The 19925-nt window shown below is 45.5% G+C and overlaps 1 protein-coding gene across 1 annotated transcript in view; it reads left to right on the top strand.

Annotated features, from left to right (window-relative positions):
* Positions 1–10957: 10957 nt before the first annotated feature.
* UCK2 (uridine-cytidine kinase 2) overlaps positions 10958–19925 on the top strand; it is a 32878-nt gene continuing 23910 nt past the window's right edge. Inside the window, exon 1 of the mRNA XM_072126876.1 lies at positions 10958–11150. Coding sequence (XP_071982977.1) covers positions 11055–11150 — 96 coding nt within the window. The 5' untranslated portion in view covers positions 10958–11054. The remainder of the gene's footprint in view (positions 11151–19925) is intronic.

Below are 19925 nucleotides of genomic sequence, written 5' to 3'. Positions count from 1 at the left end.
GACCCCGGTGGGGGATGTTGCATTAGTTTCAAGGGAATTCAATCGTTCCTGTGTTTTATTGTGTAATTCCAAAAAGCTATTACAGGATTCATATTGTTTCAATTGCGTTTGTATAACAGCGATTTCATTTTCAAGTAATGCAAGTCGATCTTGTTCATCTTTAATAATTAGTGTCATGAGTTTAAAGGAACAGTTGGATAAGATTTCGTTCCATTTGGATTCAAATTCAGTACTTTGTTCAGTTGAGGGAAATTTCCTAATGCGCAATCCCCTAGGGATCATTTGTTTGTCAGAATACATCTGAAGTGTGGTGGAGTCCCACCAGAGCTTCCTTTGATTGATTAACAAATCCTCCAGTTTGTGAGACAGGCTCCGTAGTTGCACTTCTGGGTCATCAGTAAAGTTCGTATATGAAAAAAGTTCTTGCACCTTATTTAAACGGTCAGGATTATCCAACAATGATGTATGAAGTGTGGAAGGGGTTTGGGACGATAGTGTATCCATGTTTGGTAAAATTTAATCTGTCATTCACTAAACAAAATATGCAAAATATTGAGGCCAGTAGGAAATACTTATAAAAATTGCAATAGGAAGTATGTAAAAGTTGGGGAGCAAAGAGCTTCAAAAACCGGAGACAATAAGTCCAAATATAGAAAATAGAAAAAGTGAAAAACAGCTCACCCAACAAGGATCCAATTTGGCCTTAGGACGACAGTATGCACGGAGTCCGAGGTCCGATCCGGCATCTGGACCACCAGAAAAGCTTTAATCCAACGGCAAAAAACAGAAGGAGGACTCCAGCAATATAGATGTAGAAAAATCTGTTTTAAAAGTTCCAAAAAATATTTATTTCATCTTTGTTAAAAAAACTTGCATGTGCAAGAAAACAGGCATGGATACACACGAGACAAAACACAAAGACAGAGCTTGCGGTAACGCGTTTCGGACTAACGCCACCTAGTCCTTACTCATAACTACTATAATACTGCCCCCTATGTCCAGGAATATAACTACTATAATACTGCCCCCTATGTACAAGACTATAACTACTATAATACTGCCCTTATGTACAAGAATATAACTACTATGATATGACATATATACACAGAATCGAACATGGAAAAAAAAATCAGTATTTATCATATAAAGCTACAGAAAACACATGAGATCCATACCTATTGCATCCAGTGACATATGATCGGATTGTACTCGTTCCTCATCTTCTCCATTAGTTCCACCATCATCTTGTTTCTTCCTCCAGGTACACAGAATTCCTGCAGAGTTTACCACACAGATGTCTTATGTTCTGTACTTTCCCATTGTCCCTTAAAGGAAACCTACCACTTGAAGTGGCAGGTTTCAGAAGAAAACACCGAGCACCAGCTCAGGCTGAGCTGGTGCCGGAGCTTATTTTTATTAGTGTTTTAAACCGCGGTATCGCGGTTTAAAACACTTTTTAAACTGTATAGCCGGCGCAGGGAGGTACGCGCTCGGCGTTTACCATGCGCGCGACCGTGCGCGCGGCTACATAGGAAGTGAAGGAGAGCCGCGCGCATGGTAAGCGCTGAGCGCGTACCTCCCTGCGCCGGCTATACAGATTAAAAAGTGTTTTAAACCGCGATACCGCTGTTTAAAACACTAACAAAAATAAGCTCCGGCACCAGCTCAGCCTGAGCTGGTGCTCGGTGTTTTCTTCTGAAACCTGCCACTTCAAGTGGTAGGTTTCCTTTAACTGTCCCTTCTTCTGCTACCACCAATACTGTGCCCCAAACACTGTAATAGAGCCGCCTGAAATATTAGTACCACACAAATAGTGCTCCATAATGTAACATACTGTATTGGTAAGGATAGTTTATTTCTTCTTTCTCCCCTTAACCCCCCAACCCCACCCCAGTATTGATAGAGCTCCTACTATGACCCAGGCATAATAATAATGGCCCAAGACTTCCCCAGTCATAAAATGAATGCCCCTAGCTTACTCCAGACATAGAATTAATGGCCCCAGCCTACCCCAGACATAGAATTTATGCCCCCAACTTACCCCAGACATAGAATTTATCCCCCCAACCTACCCCAGACATAGAATTAATGGCCCCAGTCTACCCCAGATGTAGAATTAATGGACCCAGTCTACCCCAGACATAGAATTAATGGACCCAGTCTACCCCAGACATAGAATTAATACCGCCTGCCCGCCCCAGACATATAATTAATGCCCCCTGCCTGCCCCAGACACAGAATACTGCCTCCAGCCGCCCCAGACAGAGAATTAATGCCCCCTGCCTGCCCCAGACACAGAATAATGCCCCCAGCCTGCCCCAGACATATAATTAATGTCCCCTGCCTGCCCCAGACACAGAATCATGCCCCCAGCCCGCCACAGACATATAATTAATGCCCCTTGCCTGCCCCAGACACAGAATAATGCCCCCAGGGTATTATATTGCTTATGGCAGGATATGGCATGTTTTTTCTTCCTTGGACCCTTTTTTAACATGTAAATAGTTTGTCAGGCTCCAGGGGTAGTGGACCCACTGTACCACCACGGTTGATGATGTAAGCCTACACCTGGGACTGTAATCTAAGTGGCACCCGGTTTTCACCAGAGCCTGCCACAAAGCGAGTTGGACTTGCTGCGGCATGGTACCACCAGTTTGTTCCACAGGTGCGACTTTGTCCGCGGTGGCAGCCAAAGTGAGGTACCCAGAAGTTAGGCAAGACAGGCCGCGGAGTAGGGGACGTAGCAATAGGTCAAGGCAGGCGGAAAAGGGTCAAAGTCAATTGGAGAGCCGAGGTCACAACGGGAATATGGAACAATAGCACAAGCTTTTTCTTAGGCCCCTTCCACACTTGCGTTGCAGATCACGTCAGAGTCTGATCAGGGTGCGATCAGGGTTTGGTCAGTGAAAATCTGACAATTTGCATCAGAGTTCAATCAGTTTTCTGTCACAGTTTGTTAAGTGTCACAGTTTTTCACGCGTAGATAATGCATTGAAATTGCAGGACTGAGCTCTTTCTTTTCTATGGCAATTGATGCGTGAAAAACGCATTGCACTTGCATGTGTCTCAGAGTGCAGTGCGTTTTTGATGCATCTCCATAGGCTTGCATGGTGCGTTTTTCACGCGCGTGACTTGCAAAAGTTGAGCATGCCGAGATTTAATTGCGCGTTAAAAAAATTGCGCTTGTGTGCGGGGAAAAAATGCAAGTCTGAAAAAGCCCATTGATTAGAATGGGTCAGAGTGCAATGCAAGTTCTGCGCGTCAAAAGCATGCGCAGAACACGCGCGTGAAAAACGCAAGTGTGGAAGGGGCCTTAGGCGGTGAGACACAAAGATCCGGCATGGTGTGCAGGAAGAAGATGATTTATAAGGGCTTCTGGGAAATGGGCAGCGCCAATTAACGGCACACTGGCCCTTTAAATTCTCTGAAGCCAGGGTGCCCATCCTAGGAGACGAAGATGTGCGCGCACGGGCGACGGACCAGAGTCAAGAGCGAGGATGGGTAAGTAACAGCCGCGGGGCGCCGGGGTACAGAGTCCTGTGCAGTGTCGGACTGGTGTACCTTGGGCCCACCAGAGAAAATTTGGGTGGGGGGGTAATAAGAAAGACTACAAGACTTCTAATTGAAGTGTAAAACACGTTCTATCAAACATTAGAAACAGAGTTAGAACTGAGGTCCATACATAACTGCAGCATTCTGCTAAGCTCGCAGCCAAATATGCGTTCCCACAATGGCAATGTGAATGCACACCAACTGTGTCCAATCATCGCTGGGAAAACATCTTATTATATTACAGTGTACTGTGCCTGTAGCTCCATGTGTGGCTGTAGCTCCGTGTGTGGCTGTGTACTGCTCCTGTAGCTCCATTTGTGGCTGTGTACTGCGCCTGTAGCTTCATGTGTGGCTGTGTAGTATGGCTGTAGCTCCATGTATGGCTGTGTACTGTGGCTGTAGCTCAGTGTGTGGCTGTGTACTGTGATTGTAGCTCTGTGTGTGGCTGTGTACTGCTCCTGTTGCTCCATGTGTGGCTTTGTACTGCTCCTGTAACTCCATGTGTGGCTGTGTACTGCGCCTGTAACTCCATGTGTGGCTGTGTACTGCGCCTGTAGCTCCATGTGTGGCTGTGTATTGTGGCTGTAGCTCCATGTGTGGCTGTGTACTGTGGCTGTAGCTCCATGTGTGGCTCTGTACTGTGGCTGTAGCTCCATGTGTGGCCTTGTACTGCGCCTGTAGCTCCATGTGTGGCTGTGTACTGCGCCTGTAGCTCCATGTGTGGCTGTGTATTGTGGCTGTAGCTCCATGTATGGCTGTGAACTGTGGCTGTAGCTCCATGTGTGGCTGTGTACTGCGCCTGTAGCTCCATGTGTAGCTGTGTACTGCGGCTGTAGCTCCATGTGTGGCTGTGTACTGCGGCTGTAGCTCCATGTGTGGCTGTGTACTGCGCCTGTAGCTCCATGTGTGGCTGTGTACTGCGCCTGTAGCTCCATGTGTGGCTGTGTACTGCGCCTGTAGCTCCATGTGTGGCTGTGTACTGCGGCTGTAGCTGCATGTATGACTGTGTACTGCGCCTGTAGCTCCATGTATGGCTGTGTACTGGTGCTGTAGCTCCATGTACGGCTGTGTACTGCGCTTGTAGCTCCATGTGTGGCTGTGTACTGCGCCTGTAGCTCCATGTGTGGCTGTGTATTGTGGCTGTAGCTCTTTATAGGGCTGTGTGACATCACATAAGCCTGCCGGTCGCTGATTGGCTTACAGGTCTGCAGATGTCATTGGGGGTGTTCCTTTCTCCTTCCCAGAGTTCTCTGCCCCATGTAACACGTTGTTCTCGCGCCCATTTAGCAGAAACATGAGGGGGAAAAAAACAACTTCGTTCCCGCGAATCAGCATAAACTTCGGCTTCCTGACAAATATAATTTTTCCAGAAATTAGAATCATTAGAATCGATTCGCCCATCTCTAGCTGCAATCTTCTGGCTAATATTTTCCATCCGTATTTGGAATTTAAAACCATAACTGAATGCTTAAAGAGTAACTGTAAAGGTTTTTTTTTCCACAAATCAATAGCTCTTGGGATGTAAAACAACTTTGCCCATTATCTTTGTTACTTATAAGCAGTTTCTTTGCTATACCCCGCAGATTACCTTAGTCAGGGCCAGATTATAAGGGAGGGGAATGTGGGGCGTGCGCCCCAGGGCCCCCAAGACTTTAACCCTATGGGGGGCCCCCACCAGTTGCTTAAAGTGTGGGAAATTTGGCCAGTCGCATGATCTGGGTTTCTCTGCTCTGCCACTGATGTAGAAGCGCAGTGTGTAGTAAGTCCTGGAGGCTGTACATAGTTATAGTTAGGGAGCTGTATATAGTGATTACTGGGGGCTGCATACACCATAGTTATTAGTGGGGAGGCTGTATATAGCTATTGGTGAGGTGCTGTAGATGGCGATTGCTGTACCCTGTCTGGACCAAATTTTGCACCCAGGGGCCCCCAAAGACCTTAATCCGTCCCTGTCCTTAGTGCTGCAAAGGCTACTTCCTCTGTTTATTCTATGGACTACAGGGTTTGTCAGCACAGGAAAACTCCACAAACTGGATGGTTTCATGGGAAGGGAAGGGCTCCTGCTTCCTGCTCACAAAGGAGGAGGTCATGTGACAGAGCTCTCTCTGAAATGTAGCAGAGCTGGATGTGTTCCAGACAGTGGGTACAGATGTCTCCTGCACAGAAGAGTGAGGTACAAAATCTCCCCTATTCCCTATCAGTTCCTCCATCCAAGTCTGTGACTCTACAGAACTTTCTATGTCTCTCTGCACCTCATGCTGCTACCCTGCCCCACTTTGTCATTTGCAGTATCAGTTCTGTGCAGATAAGCTATTAACCCTTAGTGCTCCCACAGAACAGGCTTTAGACTGCATGTAACTGGTTTACATATGATTTCTTTCACTTATTACATGTTCCCTGCTCCTTCATGTGATGGAAGCTGCCAGGCCAGTCACCACATACATCCTAACTTGCTGATCAGACCCCTCATCGCTCCACCAGAATAATGGAGCAGATGGCCGAGCATGACCGTTCTGCTCCATTAATCTCTATGGAGTTGATGGAAATTGCCTAGAGCTGTGCTCTGCATTCTCCCTTAGCTCCATAGAGATTAATGTACACGACACAGAGAAGCCTTTCCACCTGGAAGTGGATGCCTCTGGTGCAGTGCTCATGCAGAATGGTCCCAAAGGCCGAACCCTCACCTGCAGATTTTTGTCCAAGACTTTCTCCTCCGCAGAGAGGAATTATTCCATAGGAGATTGAGAACTGCTTGCTTGCCTTAGAAGAGTGGCGTTAGCTCCTGAGCGGAGCTTGTTTTCCGGTCTGCATTTACAGGGACCACAAAAATCTCCTCTATCTCCAGACAGCTCAGCGACTCAATCCATGTCAAGCTAGCTTGTCAACCGGCTCCTCAGCATATAATCCCTCCTGAACGGCCGGTTGTGGCTGCTCCAGTGGAGCTCCGGCAGCTCCCACCAGGCAAGACTTATGTTCGACCTGCCTTTCGGAAGAAGATTACAATTCGGGGACATTGCTCTCAAGTGGCTGGGCATCCTGGGGTGCAACGCTCTGTAGCCTTCATTTCCCGTTACTATTGGTGACCAGATCTGGTCCAAGATGTATGGGATTTTGTGAGTTCCTGCACCTCCTGTGCTCGTAATAAGCCATCACACCTCAAACCCGCTGGTCTCCTAATGTCGTTGCCGATACCCAGCTACCCGTCGATTCACGTGGCCATGGCCTTCCATCTTCCTCTGGGTGGTTGTCAGTGTTCAGGGTCAGTGGACCCCCTGGACCACTGAGGGAGATGGTACTAGCCGACACCTGGGACCAGAGTGTAAGTGGCACCTGGTCTTCACCAGAGCCTGCCACAAAGTGGGATGGTCCTGCTGCGGCAGGTCGTTCCACAGGTGCGACTAGCCTGTGGTGGCACCCAAGGTCATTGTACAGAATCGAAGTCCAGGCTCGTGGTCAAGCACAGGCAGAAAGTCAGGGCAGGCGGCAGAGATGCAGAGGTCAAAGATCAGGTCCGAGGTCACAACTGGAGATCCATGTAGGAACGGGAACAGAAGCAAGGAACAATGTGGGAAGCTTTCTCAATGTCAATGAGCACAAGGATCCGGCAGGGAATCCTGGGAACAGCCGGCCTTTAAGGAAACCCAGAAGTGCCAGCACCAAACATCGGTGCTGGTGTGTGCGCCCTAGAGAGCGGGAAGGTGCGCGCGGGACATGACGGCCAGGAGCAAGAGAGCGAAGAGGTGAGTTTGGAGCGGGGCCAGTGCCACGGAGAGGGGCACGGGTGTGAACCCTTGACAGAGGTAACCGACCTGTTCTGAAAGATGTCTCATTTTGTCCCGCTGCCAGGTCTGCCGTCTGCTGTGGAGAGAGTTAATCAAACTCTGGGCTGTTACCTTTGTCATTTTGTCTCTGCCCGTCAGGACGACTGGTCCACTTTTTTGCCAGGGGCAGAGTTCTCCTAAAACTCCCTGGACTTGGAGTCTGTTGGTGCAGCCTGTTCTTTATCATTTACCGACAAATTCCACGTAAAACTCTTCCTCTGTCCGTTCCCTTGGATCGGTTCCTGCGGTGAAAGAGTTGGTGCAGGACCTCAGGTCTATCTGGGAACAGACTCGTCAGTCTCTACTTCGGGATTCTACCCGCACCAAGACCCAGGCCGATAAAAAAAGCAGGCCAGTCTTCTCCGGTTGACAAGGTGTGGCTTTTGACATTAGGCTGAAAATCCCCAGCTACAAGCTTGGACCACGTTTTCTGGGGCCTTTCAAAGTGGTGAGGCGCATAAACCCTGTGGCATAAAAACTTCGCCCTCCTCCCTCCATGCGAATCCAAAACTCCTTCCAAGTGCCTCCACCTGTTCCTGAGGCTGATTCCACCAATGTTACTATCACAGGGGTCACGGGTGCTCCCATATCACGGGTTCACCCGTGCCCTTCTGTGTTCACAGGCGCGGTGCTCTCGCTGCTCACCTCTCCAGTCCAAGAAGAGGGGGATGTACGTGCACTGGCTTCAGAAAATGTAAAGGGCCAGCTCACCATTAATTGGCGCTGACCATTTCCCAGAAATCTATTTAAACCTGCCTCTCCCTGCACACCCTGCCGGATCTTCATGCCTTGTGACTTAGAGAAAGCTTTGTCTGATTCGCAGCACTGTTATTATGATTTCCCGTTGTGACCCCGGTTACGTTCCTCACTCCGCTCCATCAATGCTCCCTGCGTTAGCCTATTGCTACGTCCCTGACTTTGATCCGGGTAGGGCATAGAACAGAAGGAGGGGTCAATCAGAGCAGATCTGCCTTGTCACATTTACAGGCTATAAAATGCTTATTTTTTTGTAATTTGGACATATGGGGGATTATTTTTTTGTGGATGAGATCCACTTTTCAGGTACACCATTTATGGGGGATTCAATAGCTAATAATCAGATTTTATTGACACTTTCTTGGTGGTGGTTAAAAAAATCAATAATTCTTTTTTATGGTTTTTTGCATTTTTTTTTACTTAGTTACTAAGGGTTCTGCGGATCGCACTTTCCATCGGATTTTCGGGATTTGCGCCGCTGTGACAGGTATTTAACCGGGGATTGTTTCGCACGGGATCGGATTGTGGCCTGGCTTCCATGCTACAGAAATTAGGGGGCGGGCCGTTGGACAATCAGAATATCGTGCAGGATATCGTGCGCACGATCTTTGGGAATCGCGGTAGATGTGCACTCCGGTGGCACAATGCACTTCCGGGGATCGTGTAGGACGGGTAGGTAAATGTGTTACGTGTTATCTTTACTCCATGGGTTATCACGATTACGGTGATACCCCATTTATATATCTTATTTTTTGCAGGACAAGCTGTACTTTTTCTTGGTATAATGTCAGGGTAAATGTTACATTTTGATCACTTTTTATGAGGTCAGATGTGAAAACTTCATAATTTTTGTGAAGTTTTTTGGTTTTTTTACGGCGGTCACCATACAGGTTACATTTTATTTAGTTTTTTTTTTTTTAAAGTTTTATTGCACTTTTTTTTTACCTGATTTTTTTACCTTTTATTTTGTCCCAGGGTGGGACATGAACAAGTGATTACTTCCTCATTGTAATATGCTGCAATATTAATGTATTGCAGCATATTACAGTCAACCTAATAGGCTGACAGCTGCATTGTTAGATCGTGCAGTAAGCATGATCCTAACTGGCTGCTACTATAGGCAGCCCTAGGGTCCTTATTGGACCTCAGGGTTGCTATGGCAATGATCAGCCCGTGCCCTGTATGGAGGGTGACGATCGTCGCTCCGATACCATATAGAAGCTGTTATCACTATGACCAGGGCGTCTATGGGGTTAAACGGGGTTAGACGAGATCGCGATAGTCCTAGCTTCTGAGCCCGGGCGATCGCCATGACGTAATTCTACGTCAACTTGCGGGAACTACCCGCATCCTATGACATTGAATTACATCATGGTGTGGGAAGGGGTTTAAGGAAATCTACCTTTTGTTTTTATGCATTGTGAACCAAACATACCTTGAGAATGCTATAGCTACACTGATCCAGAAGCATATCTTGTTTAATCCCAGAACTGAGTGGTTTTGCTCAAAAAAACAATTATAAAATTGGGAAAAGCAGGGTGCATACTGGCTGCGGTGCATAAACACATTCATGGAGCGTCCTGAACTGTCCAGACAGGACATATCAACCTGAGCTGGATGACTCATACACAGGAGCTGGGAGATGGTGCAGCGATTTGATTACTTTTGCCTGTCAGGGACAACACAGTGATTTTCTAGGCTTATGCTGGGTGGGCTGGAGAAGTGCATATTTTAGGGTAAGAAGAGAGTGCTGGGGCAGCTACAGGAGCGTCAGAGCCTCATTGTTATGATTTTAGAATTGTTTTTTTCAGCAAAACCTCTCAGTTCAAGGAATAAACTATGTTTCTCTATCTAACATTTGATGCATTATGAAGCAAACATACCTTGAGAATGCTGTAGCTACACTGATGCAGAAACATATTGGGGAACATTTACTTACCCGTCCCTGCGCGATCCCAGATCTGGACTCGTGTTGCATGAAAGCCGCTGCGATTGCGCCGAAATCCGATTGAGTGCGCCAAAAACCCCTTTTAAATCCCTGTTCCAGCGGCACAAAGTGCCGTCCTCGGGACCCTTAGTAATTGAGCCCTTGGCTCTCTGGAACTATCACACATACGCGTTCGTCAATGAGAAGCAGCTGGCTACGTGATACTACCCAACAAGCCAGCTGGGCAATAGTAATGATGAGCGTGCATGCGACGTCATCTTGCTCTCGGGAACTATCACACATACGCAATCGTCAATGAGAAGCAGCTGGCTGCGTGATACTACCCAACAAGCCAGCTGGGCGATAGTAATGATGAGCGTGCATGCGACATCACCTGGCTCGCAGGTGCTGTGGAAGGGAGGGACTGAAGAGAAGATACAGCATGCAGTAGGCATGCGTAATTAGAAACAGCCAGAGCGCACTGTATAACATGCACAGGAGTGCCCAGCACTAATTTGCATAACTTCAAAAGTTATTTTATTTATGGGATTATCAAGAAAATATCCTGTGTCAGTATGGACTCAGCTAGCAGCAGGTATGCTTGGTTTAAACCAGCATATTAAAGGTGATAGATTTCCTTTAATTGTTTATAGGGCAAACTATTTAACAATTTACTTATTAACATAGTATTTATGTGTTCCCGTAATAAATCATATCCATGGTGCCCCCAGAATTTGCCAGTACGGTACCCGGGCATCTCCGGGAAGAGGCGGATCACAGGCAGCCACATCCCCAGTGCCAAAAACAGCAATGGCCTGGCACCGAGCCGACCACCCGGTGTATGGGGTGCACACAGTGACTGCTCTAGATCCAGCCTCCACTGACTCCTCAAATAAGAGATGAGGGCATCATCATGAAGAGGAGGAGCAGGCAGTCTCATAGCTGAGATACGTGACTCTCTCACACACACACTGGAGGGAGGGATTACTCGGGGAAGCATGGCCGGGGACAGCGAGCAAGCACTGCCCGAGCACACGCCGAACAACGGGCAGCCGTTCCTGATCGGAGTCAGCGGGGGCACGGCCAGCGGAAAAGTGAGTGTGAGAGAGTGCGGGCGCTGCCAGTGTGTCGGGCGAGCAGGCCTGGGTAGCCGGGCACGCTGCTGGCTATCATGGAGGAGCGGGATGAATGGTGGGCGCTCAGCGCTGTCATTACTGGCGCCACATGGACGCGTGGTCTGTACGCCGCACAACAATGACGAGTCGCGGCGTCCCAGGAAACAATGGGAAGAGGTCACCGGGCAACAAAGGGGCTTTCCTGGAGTGTGGCGGCGCGTAGCAGATTGGAGACTGGATTGTGCAATCTCTTATGTCATGTCATCTTTCTTGTGGTGATGATGGCAAAGCTCAATACATGAACCAATATAATCTGCCACAGTGGGCACATTATCCTGAATATTGTCCATTTTATTATGTATTCTGCCAGTAACAAGTTTCCTTTTTATATCGAATTTGAAAAAAGCGTTCTACAATTATAAACAGCCAGTCTGTAAAATAGAGAGAACCCCGCCATATGACGACACTGTCCCCATGAACCTGTAATGGGAAATGTGCCCGGCTGCTAACGTGTGCTGCATCCGGTGTCCTCAGAAGGATCTGCTTAACCGTTTGTGGTCGAGCAAGGATTTGGTTAACCCTACATGGTCTAAAGGTGTAGGTTCAGTGCATGGGTATATGTCTCCATATGCTGTTCCCGTCATGGATCAGGTTTTATTTCCTCATTTCACAACATGTGCTCTGGGCGGCAGTGGCTGTGCTGGACAACTGTGGAGAAGGGCCTCTGAGTAATCCATACCGGGAATGTGCGACATGCAGTGATGAGCGTTTACCGTTCTCACTGTCTTCACACTTCTGCGATATTCCTTCAGAAAAATTTTTTTTGTGGAAGTTGGTTGGTGTCTTTTTTTTAACATGACAAAAGATGGCTGAGGCTTCAGTGATGACTTAAGCTGGGGCAGGACCTAAAACCTAATTGCCCAGACTCAAGTTGAAGTGGTATTCCTTGTCCACAGTTTTGGGTTATAAGAATTGTCCTTACAGAGACTTTGCCAATTCAGGCCTACTTGGAGGTGTGTGGAGACTTATCGCCATTGGTGCTCAACCAGGGTATTCTTTTAAATATGCAAATAAGTTTTTCAGGATGGGAATTAGGAAAGCAATGCTACTTTTTGTTACCTTTATAAGGTAGCCCCCATAAAACCAAGCATGGCTTTCAATGTTTAATGACATGATGTGGGATTAAAGCCAAAACAGTATATCTATTCCATAAAGAATTGATTCCCAACTGTAGACAGCACATTTTCAGCATTGTTGTGTCTCTTCAATACAGTGTAGCAAAGTGGTTCTTGACTAGGGTTGGAAAGTAAGAGTAATCCTTACCGAGACTTTGCCAATTAAGGCCGCCTAATTGCAAAATCTTTGTAAAGGCGCTGTCCCACGTTGCATTTGCAAATGCAGGCAAAACCATGCCCACCGGGGCGGACCGTGGCCCAATTGCATCGGCATATCTATGAAAATGCCTGTGACTAGTAACGAGCCTCCAGTGTTTCGCTTTAATTTTATGCCAAACGCTATAGAAACGGTGGGCGTGGTTTTGTTTGCAAACGCAACGTGGGACAGCGCCCTAAGCGTATTTGCATGTTTCACTGGTTAGAAGAGAACTTTCTGATTTGCAGGGGTCGGACCTTCCCTATTCACGACAGTGGGAGATCTGTGACTTCAGAAATTCACTTAGCAGCTACTTGTGGGTTGCATTTATCGTCGTTAAAAAAAAATTTAATTACAGATGCTGTAGAGGGAGTTGTCCCTAGATAGAATTCACAATTGCAAAATCTTCCTAGTTCTGCAGTGAGATGTTGTATACATCCTGTTACAATCACAGGTGCCAGCCATGTGAAGACAATCCACATTTTGATATACAAGATGGCCATTTCTGCACCTGGGATTCTTGAAGACCCCGTAGTATTACATATATACATAGACGAGGCCTTTATTGGATGCCAGTCCCCCAGTTACATGCCGTGCTCCCTGATGACAATTATACTATTCTGTCACTCACAGTATACCCCACCCTGTATGCCACAGAAAACTCCACTGTATATAAAATTGCAAGTGACCAATAAAATAAATAAGGCATTCGTTGGGGGGTTTCTAGGCCTCCCATGGCTATTGTAAAGCAAATCTATGAATGCTGGCAAGATGGCTGCTGCAATCATGTAGAATATAATTGAAAATGGGCGTTGAGAGAGAAAATATATATGTAATAACCTTCTAAAATAACAAAAGAAACACTACTTACACATAGAATTCCTGATAACACACTGTAATATAAATGCAGGAGGACTGCAACCCCAAATGTAAACTCTTTTCACAAATAAGCCCTACTGCTCTTTTTTCTGGAAGAAAAAAAAAGTTGCGCTCAATCACAAATGGAGAATATTGTTTACCATAGGCAACACAAGAAGAATCCAGAAGGCTGGCGTGTTCAGTGAAATATGGCTGACACTTAATACACAAACCTACCACTGCCCATAGTTGACTATATTGTTGTGAGTTCCAGACCCAAAACTATGGGCTCGATGGTGTAGTATATCAAGTCAAGCTTGGTGGAGAACTGTGTTACCACTAAGCAGGAATAGAAAAAGTGAACCTAATCCAGCATTGCAGCTCCAGTAGGTTTTTTTTTTTTTTTTTCCTAGTTTGAAGAGCTGCTCCACAACCCTTCTCCCCTCTGATCTGAGTAAAAACTTCTTGATAAAGAATATAACAGTCACTCAGAGTAGATGGGAGTAGCTATATAGTGAGCAAGGAATCTCAAGGCTGAAAGATACCTGTCACCAGGAATGTCATTTTTATATTGTGGCAGGTTACAATAGCCTATGCTGTGCTGACTTTTACAATGTCTTTGTCAGCCTTCTGAATCATTTCAGTACATTATCATACTACATAAGCCTGGAAAAAGATGCAAGTACATAAAGTCCAACCTAAATAAAGCAAATGTTTTTTCACCATGACCCGTCATATTTTTGCTCTCCAGAAAGGCATCCAGGCCTCTCTTGAACATGTTTATAGAGTCCCCATAACAACCTCCTGCGGCAGAGAGTTCCCTAGTCTCACTGCTCTTACAGTAAAGAATCCCCGTCTGTGGCGATGGCAGAACCGCTTCTCCTCTAGACTTAGAGTATGCCCCCTTGTCCTGGTCACAGGCCTAGGTATAAAAGATCTTTTGGAGAGATCCTTGTAATGTCTGTTCAGGTATTTGGACATTCTAATGAGGTCTTCCTTCAACCTCCCCCCCCCCCCCCCTTCTATGCAGGTTTTCTAAAATTCACGAATACGCCAGCTACACACCACCTGGGCATGGAGGGGGCGCGGTAGGCGGACAGGCACGAGGTGTTCCTGCCCCATGCCTGCATTCTTTACTTCACATTATCCGACCTGGCGTAGTTTCTCTATCCCCTCCCCCTCATAATAGTCTTGGTTGCTCACCTCTGTACCTGTTCCAATTCTATGTCCATTTTATACACTTGTGCTCAAAACTATACAAAATAGTCCATGTGAATAAAATTTAATTTCACATTTCATGGCTTTCTTTCAGTAAAGTGTGGTGAGTTTTTGGCGGTCAGCTGTGCCCCAGTCTCCTCACCTCAACACTCATGCTTTCTCCCAACTTTCTGTGATGTTAATTGACAGAGGGATGGTATGAAGAAGAGGAAGAATGCATGAGTTTCAATTCAAATTATTGAAAGTCATATGTAACAATAAGAGTGAGGACCCTGCTTAAAGGGAACCTGTCACTAGGAGACCCATTTTTAGCACTCCCCCAGTCCCCACAGAGCATAGTACATACACTGCCAAAGTGTTTTTGTATTAAAAATTGGTTTTACAGAAAAAAAAGATATGTTACATTGTACCTTTCATTAGCATCTGCTGTGTGACTAGGCAGTTGCCAATAAGGAGGGGCTGGAAAGGAGCAGTTCCCCCCCACCCTTGGGAAACATGTGACCTTTTCAAATATATGAATAACTCCCCTCACTTTGGATTGGCTGTAGAGGAGCAGGGGGCGTCGCTAAGCCCAGTGATGGGCGTTTTCATATATTTGAAAATGTCACATGGAGAAGATGTTCCCCAAGGGTGGGGGGAAACTGCTCCTTTCCAGACCCTCCCAAAAGGCAACTGCCTAGTCACACAGCAGATGCTAATGAAAGGTACAATATAACATATCTTTTTTTCTGTAAAACCTATTTTTAATACAAAAACACTTTGGCAGTGTATGTACTATGCTCTGTGGGGACTGGGGGAGTGCTAAAAATGGGTCTCCTGGTGACAGGTTCCCTTTAAAAGAGCTTACAGCCTATGAGGAGAAAGGTACAAGAGGTATGAGAGGGTGCAACATTTACTGATCCAAGGGCCATACTGCTCAATTTCTCTCCTTATTCGTCTCTCCTCCTGTCCCCCACCCCCTCTACCAGCATTTTTTTTTCTCCTCCATGTGCCCTGCACCGCCCGCTGGTTTATTTACTGGCAGCGGGACCTGGAGCAGAGCTGTGCATGGCGCATGAAAGGAGCTTTGTGGCCGAGAATTGGCGCTTCTGAAGCAGGCCACCAAGTGAGATCTCACCACCGAGACCTCTCCGTACAGTCTCCAGGCATTTACAGTCTGCCGTTACGGGGGGTCCACTTTGATTTCTGCGGGTATGCCAGAGAAGTTCTTCTTACCAACTTTTATTTAAAATTTTTCATATAAGCTACAAAGAGTTTCCACAAATAAATTATTATTCTCCTGCCATAATGATCCGATAACCCGATCGCATGCGTTTCTCTGGGAACGCATATGCGATTGGCCGAGGCCTTCCCTCTGTGCGCTAGTGTCACGTTATGAACGGACTGCTAGCGAAATGTGTGACCACTGCCTTAGGGTGACATGTCCTCCTTAAAGGGAACCTGTCACCAGGGACCTCGTTTTCACTAAAGACAGATTGTAAAAGCCCATGACACCTGCAGTACAAAAATGCCTCTCTGCCTTTAATAAGCATTTGCATAACAATATAATTGTGTGTTATAACTTACTCTTGCATCCTGACAAAATCCTGGGTTAGTCACAGAGGCTGGGCTTTGGTTTGGATGCATTTAAAAAAACATGTGACTTGTCTGAGCTGCAGACTGCCTCCATCTTTGTGCTCCTGTACAGATTGTCCCTCCCCCACTGCTGTCAGCTCACCAGGCTGTGACCTCTGAGGAGGAGCAGGAGGTGGAGCTGTACAGAAGCACAAAGGTGGGGGCCCAGCCCTGTGACTACCCCAGGATTTTGTCAGGGTGCAAGAGTAAGTTAAAACACAAAATTATATTGTAATGCAAATGCTTAGAAAAGGCAGATATGCAATGCAGGTGTAATGGGCTTCTGCAACCTGTCTTTAGTGAAAATTAGGTCCCTGGTGACGGGTTCCCTTTAAAGAGTAGTTGTTGCATTTTCCACCCTAAGCTTATACTCTAGTCAATATGTTTTCCCAGTTTTCATGGTAAAATTAGGTGCTTTGGCTTATACTCAAGTATACACAGTATTATTATTTTTTTTTTTTGTGTGTATAATTTCCAAGACTATATGAAGATGTCTACAGTTCCATATAATTTGGATAAAGTTCACATTCTGCTCCAGACATTAAGCAAAACAGACAACAGTTCCCGATCTAAATTTACTGCTATTTTTCAGGGTACTTGTAAACATCCTGAGATGTCATCTCAATTGTATCTTAAATATATAGTTTCCTGCTGAATGAATCAGATACCTCAGCATTGCCTTATTTGACTGGTTGGACCAAAGACATGTACATTACACCTTCTGCTGAGGATGGGGATAAGGCATTTTTGTTCACTCATTGGCTTTTTGTAGCTAACTCAGCACGGAAAGGGAATTATATGATCCTCTCTAGGTGGTATAGAGTCCCGACCCTCCTGCACTCTATCTACCCATCGGTCCAGGACACGTGTTGGAGATGCGGCACAGACTGAGGTGTCATGCAATTTCTCCTTTCTGGAACCAGGTCTTTGAAGTCACTCGTGGGGCAAATCACCGCTAGAACGCCGAAATCACTTAATCTCCATGCTCTCAGGGCTTATTGGAAAACAAATACGTAGTCTAAGATTTTCCCTTATTGCTGCACGGTAGGTAATCCCCCGTAAATGGCGCTCGACCGTGTATCCCACCATCCCTGAAAGAGCGCAAGAAATGTTGCACATCTACCGCATGGAGGAAGTGGTTGCTGACATCTCAGACACCTCAGAGCAATTCATAAAACTGTGACAACCCTGGATACTATTCCAAGACTTCTTGAGTCCAGATCCCCAGACTGCTACATAGCCATAACATTTTTCGTTCCTTCCATGGCCTCTGCAGAAAATTGCAGGAAAATCTCCTCTTCTGCTACCTTCTTTGCCTATACCCTAAGTACCCCTGTTGTTTCCCCCCATCCGTGTGCCATCCCTCCCTCCTGTGGATCCTCTAATTGTGCTTGTTTGCATGTCTCTGTATTTACTCTCCTCATGGCCCTCAAATACTTTTAAATGCTCACACCTGGCAGACCTATGCTGTAATACTGTTCACATAGCAAAACCAAGAGATGCCTCCCCAAAACCCACCTCACAGTCCAGCATTGGCGGAACAGGTCAGGGCGGCCTCTCTTCTCGTCCCTACTACTTAGCCATCGGGTCATATTTGGGATGATATGGTGTCCACCAGATTGTGTACGTCACAAAATCCACAAACTTGATAGGCCTAGAAATCCCAATGGTAATACTCCTTTATATCTGGCCTGCTCATGGTTGTGAAGAGATACATTTCTATTCTGTTTTGTAACCTGTATATGTTTGTGTATGTCGTTTATACTGTAAACATGATTATTAGTTATTTACAGTTGTATTTAAAAATTGACTTTAAAAATGATTGAACATAAATACCAGAATTGAGAATACCTGTTTAAAGCTACATGCACACCCATGCCAAGTCTCAGGCTCAGATAGCCGGGATTCAACTCCGCAGAGCTGTAGTGTCCTATCCTATTTTAAGAGACAACATGCCGTGATCCTATAATACAGGATTTAAAAGTGTTAATTTTAAAAGCCTTTTTAGAAATGTAGAAGGTTATTCATCATTGACTAAGTTTAATTTTCCTTGCATCTATTAGCCCAGTCTGTGATGTAGCTGTGTAATTGGAGTGAGTGGCGTTGCTGTTTTGGCAGCCTGTGATGTAGTTGAGACTGGTTGTAATAAATTAGGTGTGGCTGGATTGTGCGTAGTCACATTAAACTGTGTTGCTATCAGCAGCCTTGGGGAATTAGGTCAAGTCTTCACATTATAGCTCTTTTAGTCCCCTCCACCTTTCTGTGCAGACAGAGGATGCAAGTGAAGAAATACTTAACCTTTTAGCTGCTGTATTACATGTAGTGACATATACAAATGTAGTGTCTCAAAAGACTATTCGAAATCCTGTTTTCTTAAGTGATGCATAAGAGTTCAGGTGCCGGTTCTGTTATCCTTCATGTGTTTCCTGTGCTGTTGCACATGTCCTTTATTTATAAAGTTGTTGTGTTGTTTTTCCACATCTAGGTGAAACTATTTTCTCTTCCTCCTTGAATATTTTTCCCACAGAGAAATATTTTCCATACTTATGCACCAATTTTTTATATTTTTTTTAAAGTAAAGTGTCCATTTGTAAACCAAAGTTATTAACCCCTTCGGGCCTATTTTGGCCTCTAGGATGCGGCCCCATTTTTCAAATATTCCCTGTGTCACTATAAGTGCTTATAGTTTTAGAACGCTATAAGATTCCAGGGGATTTTGAGATTTATGGAAAAAAAATGGAAATTTGGCAAATTTTGAAAAATTCTTTATTTTCGAGTTCTAAATTCTCTTCTTTTGAAGCAAATGGTCATAGCATCCGAATGCCTGCATAAATCATATCGGGGGGTGAGTAGAGATTGCATGAGGCTAATTAAAAACGATCCTACATTTGTGCCAGATATCGCCAGTAAACTGCATAGGACCTAATAATTCTGATGATGAATAAAAGGTGGGGGGGACTCTGTATCAGGATAGCTGGTTGTAGTGGGGCAAACAAGTTTTTCAAGCTCTGCCCATCTGTTAGATGCAGGCAGCTTAGACCATGTGGCGACCTTGAAGACTTTAATATTAGGTCTAATCCCCCCACTGGTTACTCCTGCAGTCAAAACTGATTTAGAAATCCAATGACTCATGCCTCCCCACACAAACCCCAAGCACATCGATTGAAGCTTGTTTAGCACTGCAATTGGAACTTAAATCGGAATGGTCTTAAATAAGTATAGGTGAAGTGGATTTATGTCACAGCTGGCGCACTCAGGTATTCACGAACATGGAAGGTGGATGGTAATCAAATATTTTATTAGGCATCTCTAAAACACAATGCGTTTCTGAGTCTAAAATGACTCCATTTATCAAGTGGTATGAGACTTACATAGTTAACGAATTGGAATTTTATACTAACTCTAATAATAGTACACGGATAGTATAGTGAATATAAAAATAGTTTGAGGTTATTCATTATGCTGTAATTATAACAAGAATCGACACAAATCAAACAGACACCCCCCCCCCCCCCAAAAAAAAAAAACAAGAAAGTAGACATCATTATTTGTTTTTCATTTGGGCTCAGTAAAAAGTAAAGAAAGAAAAAAATCCAGAAAAGGCAACAGAGGAGGAAGAAAAATAGGAGAAAAATCGCCAGCAGAGCAACACTCTCCAGATTCCACTAGAACCCATAGTTCTAGTGCAAAACC

This window comes from Engystomops pustulosus, chromosome 10, assembly GCF_040894005.1.
Source record: "Engystomops pustulosus chromosome 10, aEngPut4.maternal, whole genome shotgun sequence".
NCBI lineage: Eukaryota > Metazoa > Chordata > Amphibia > Anura > Leptodactylidae > Engystomops > Engystomops pustulosus.
This window is presented reverse-complemented; position numbering and strand designations above follow the sequence as displayed.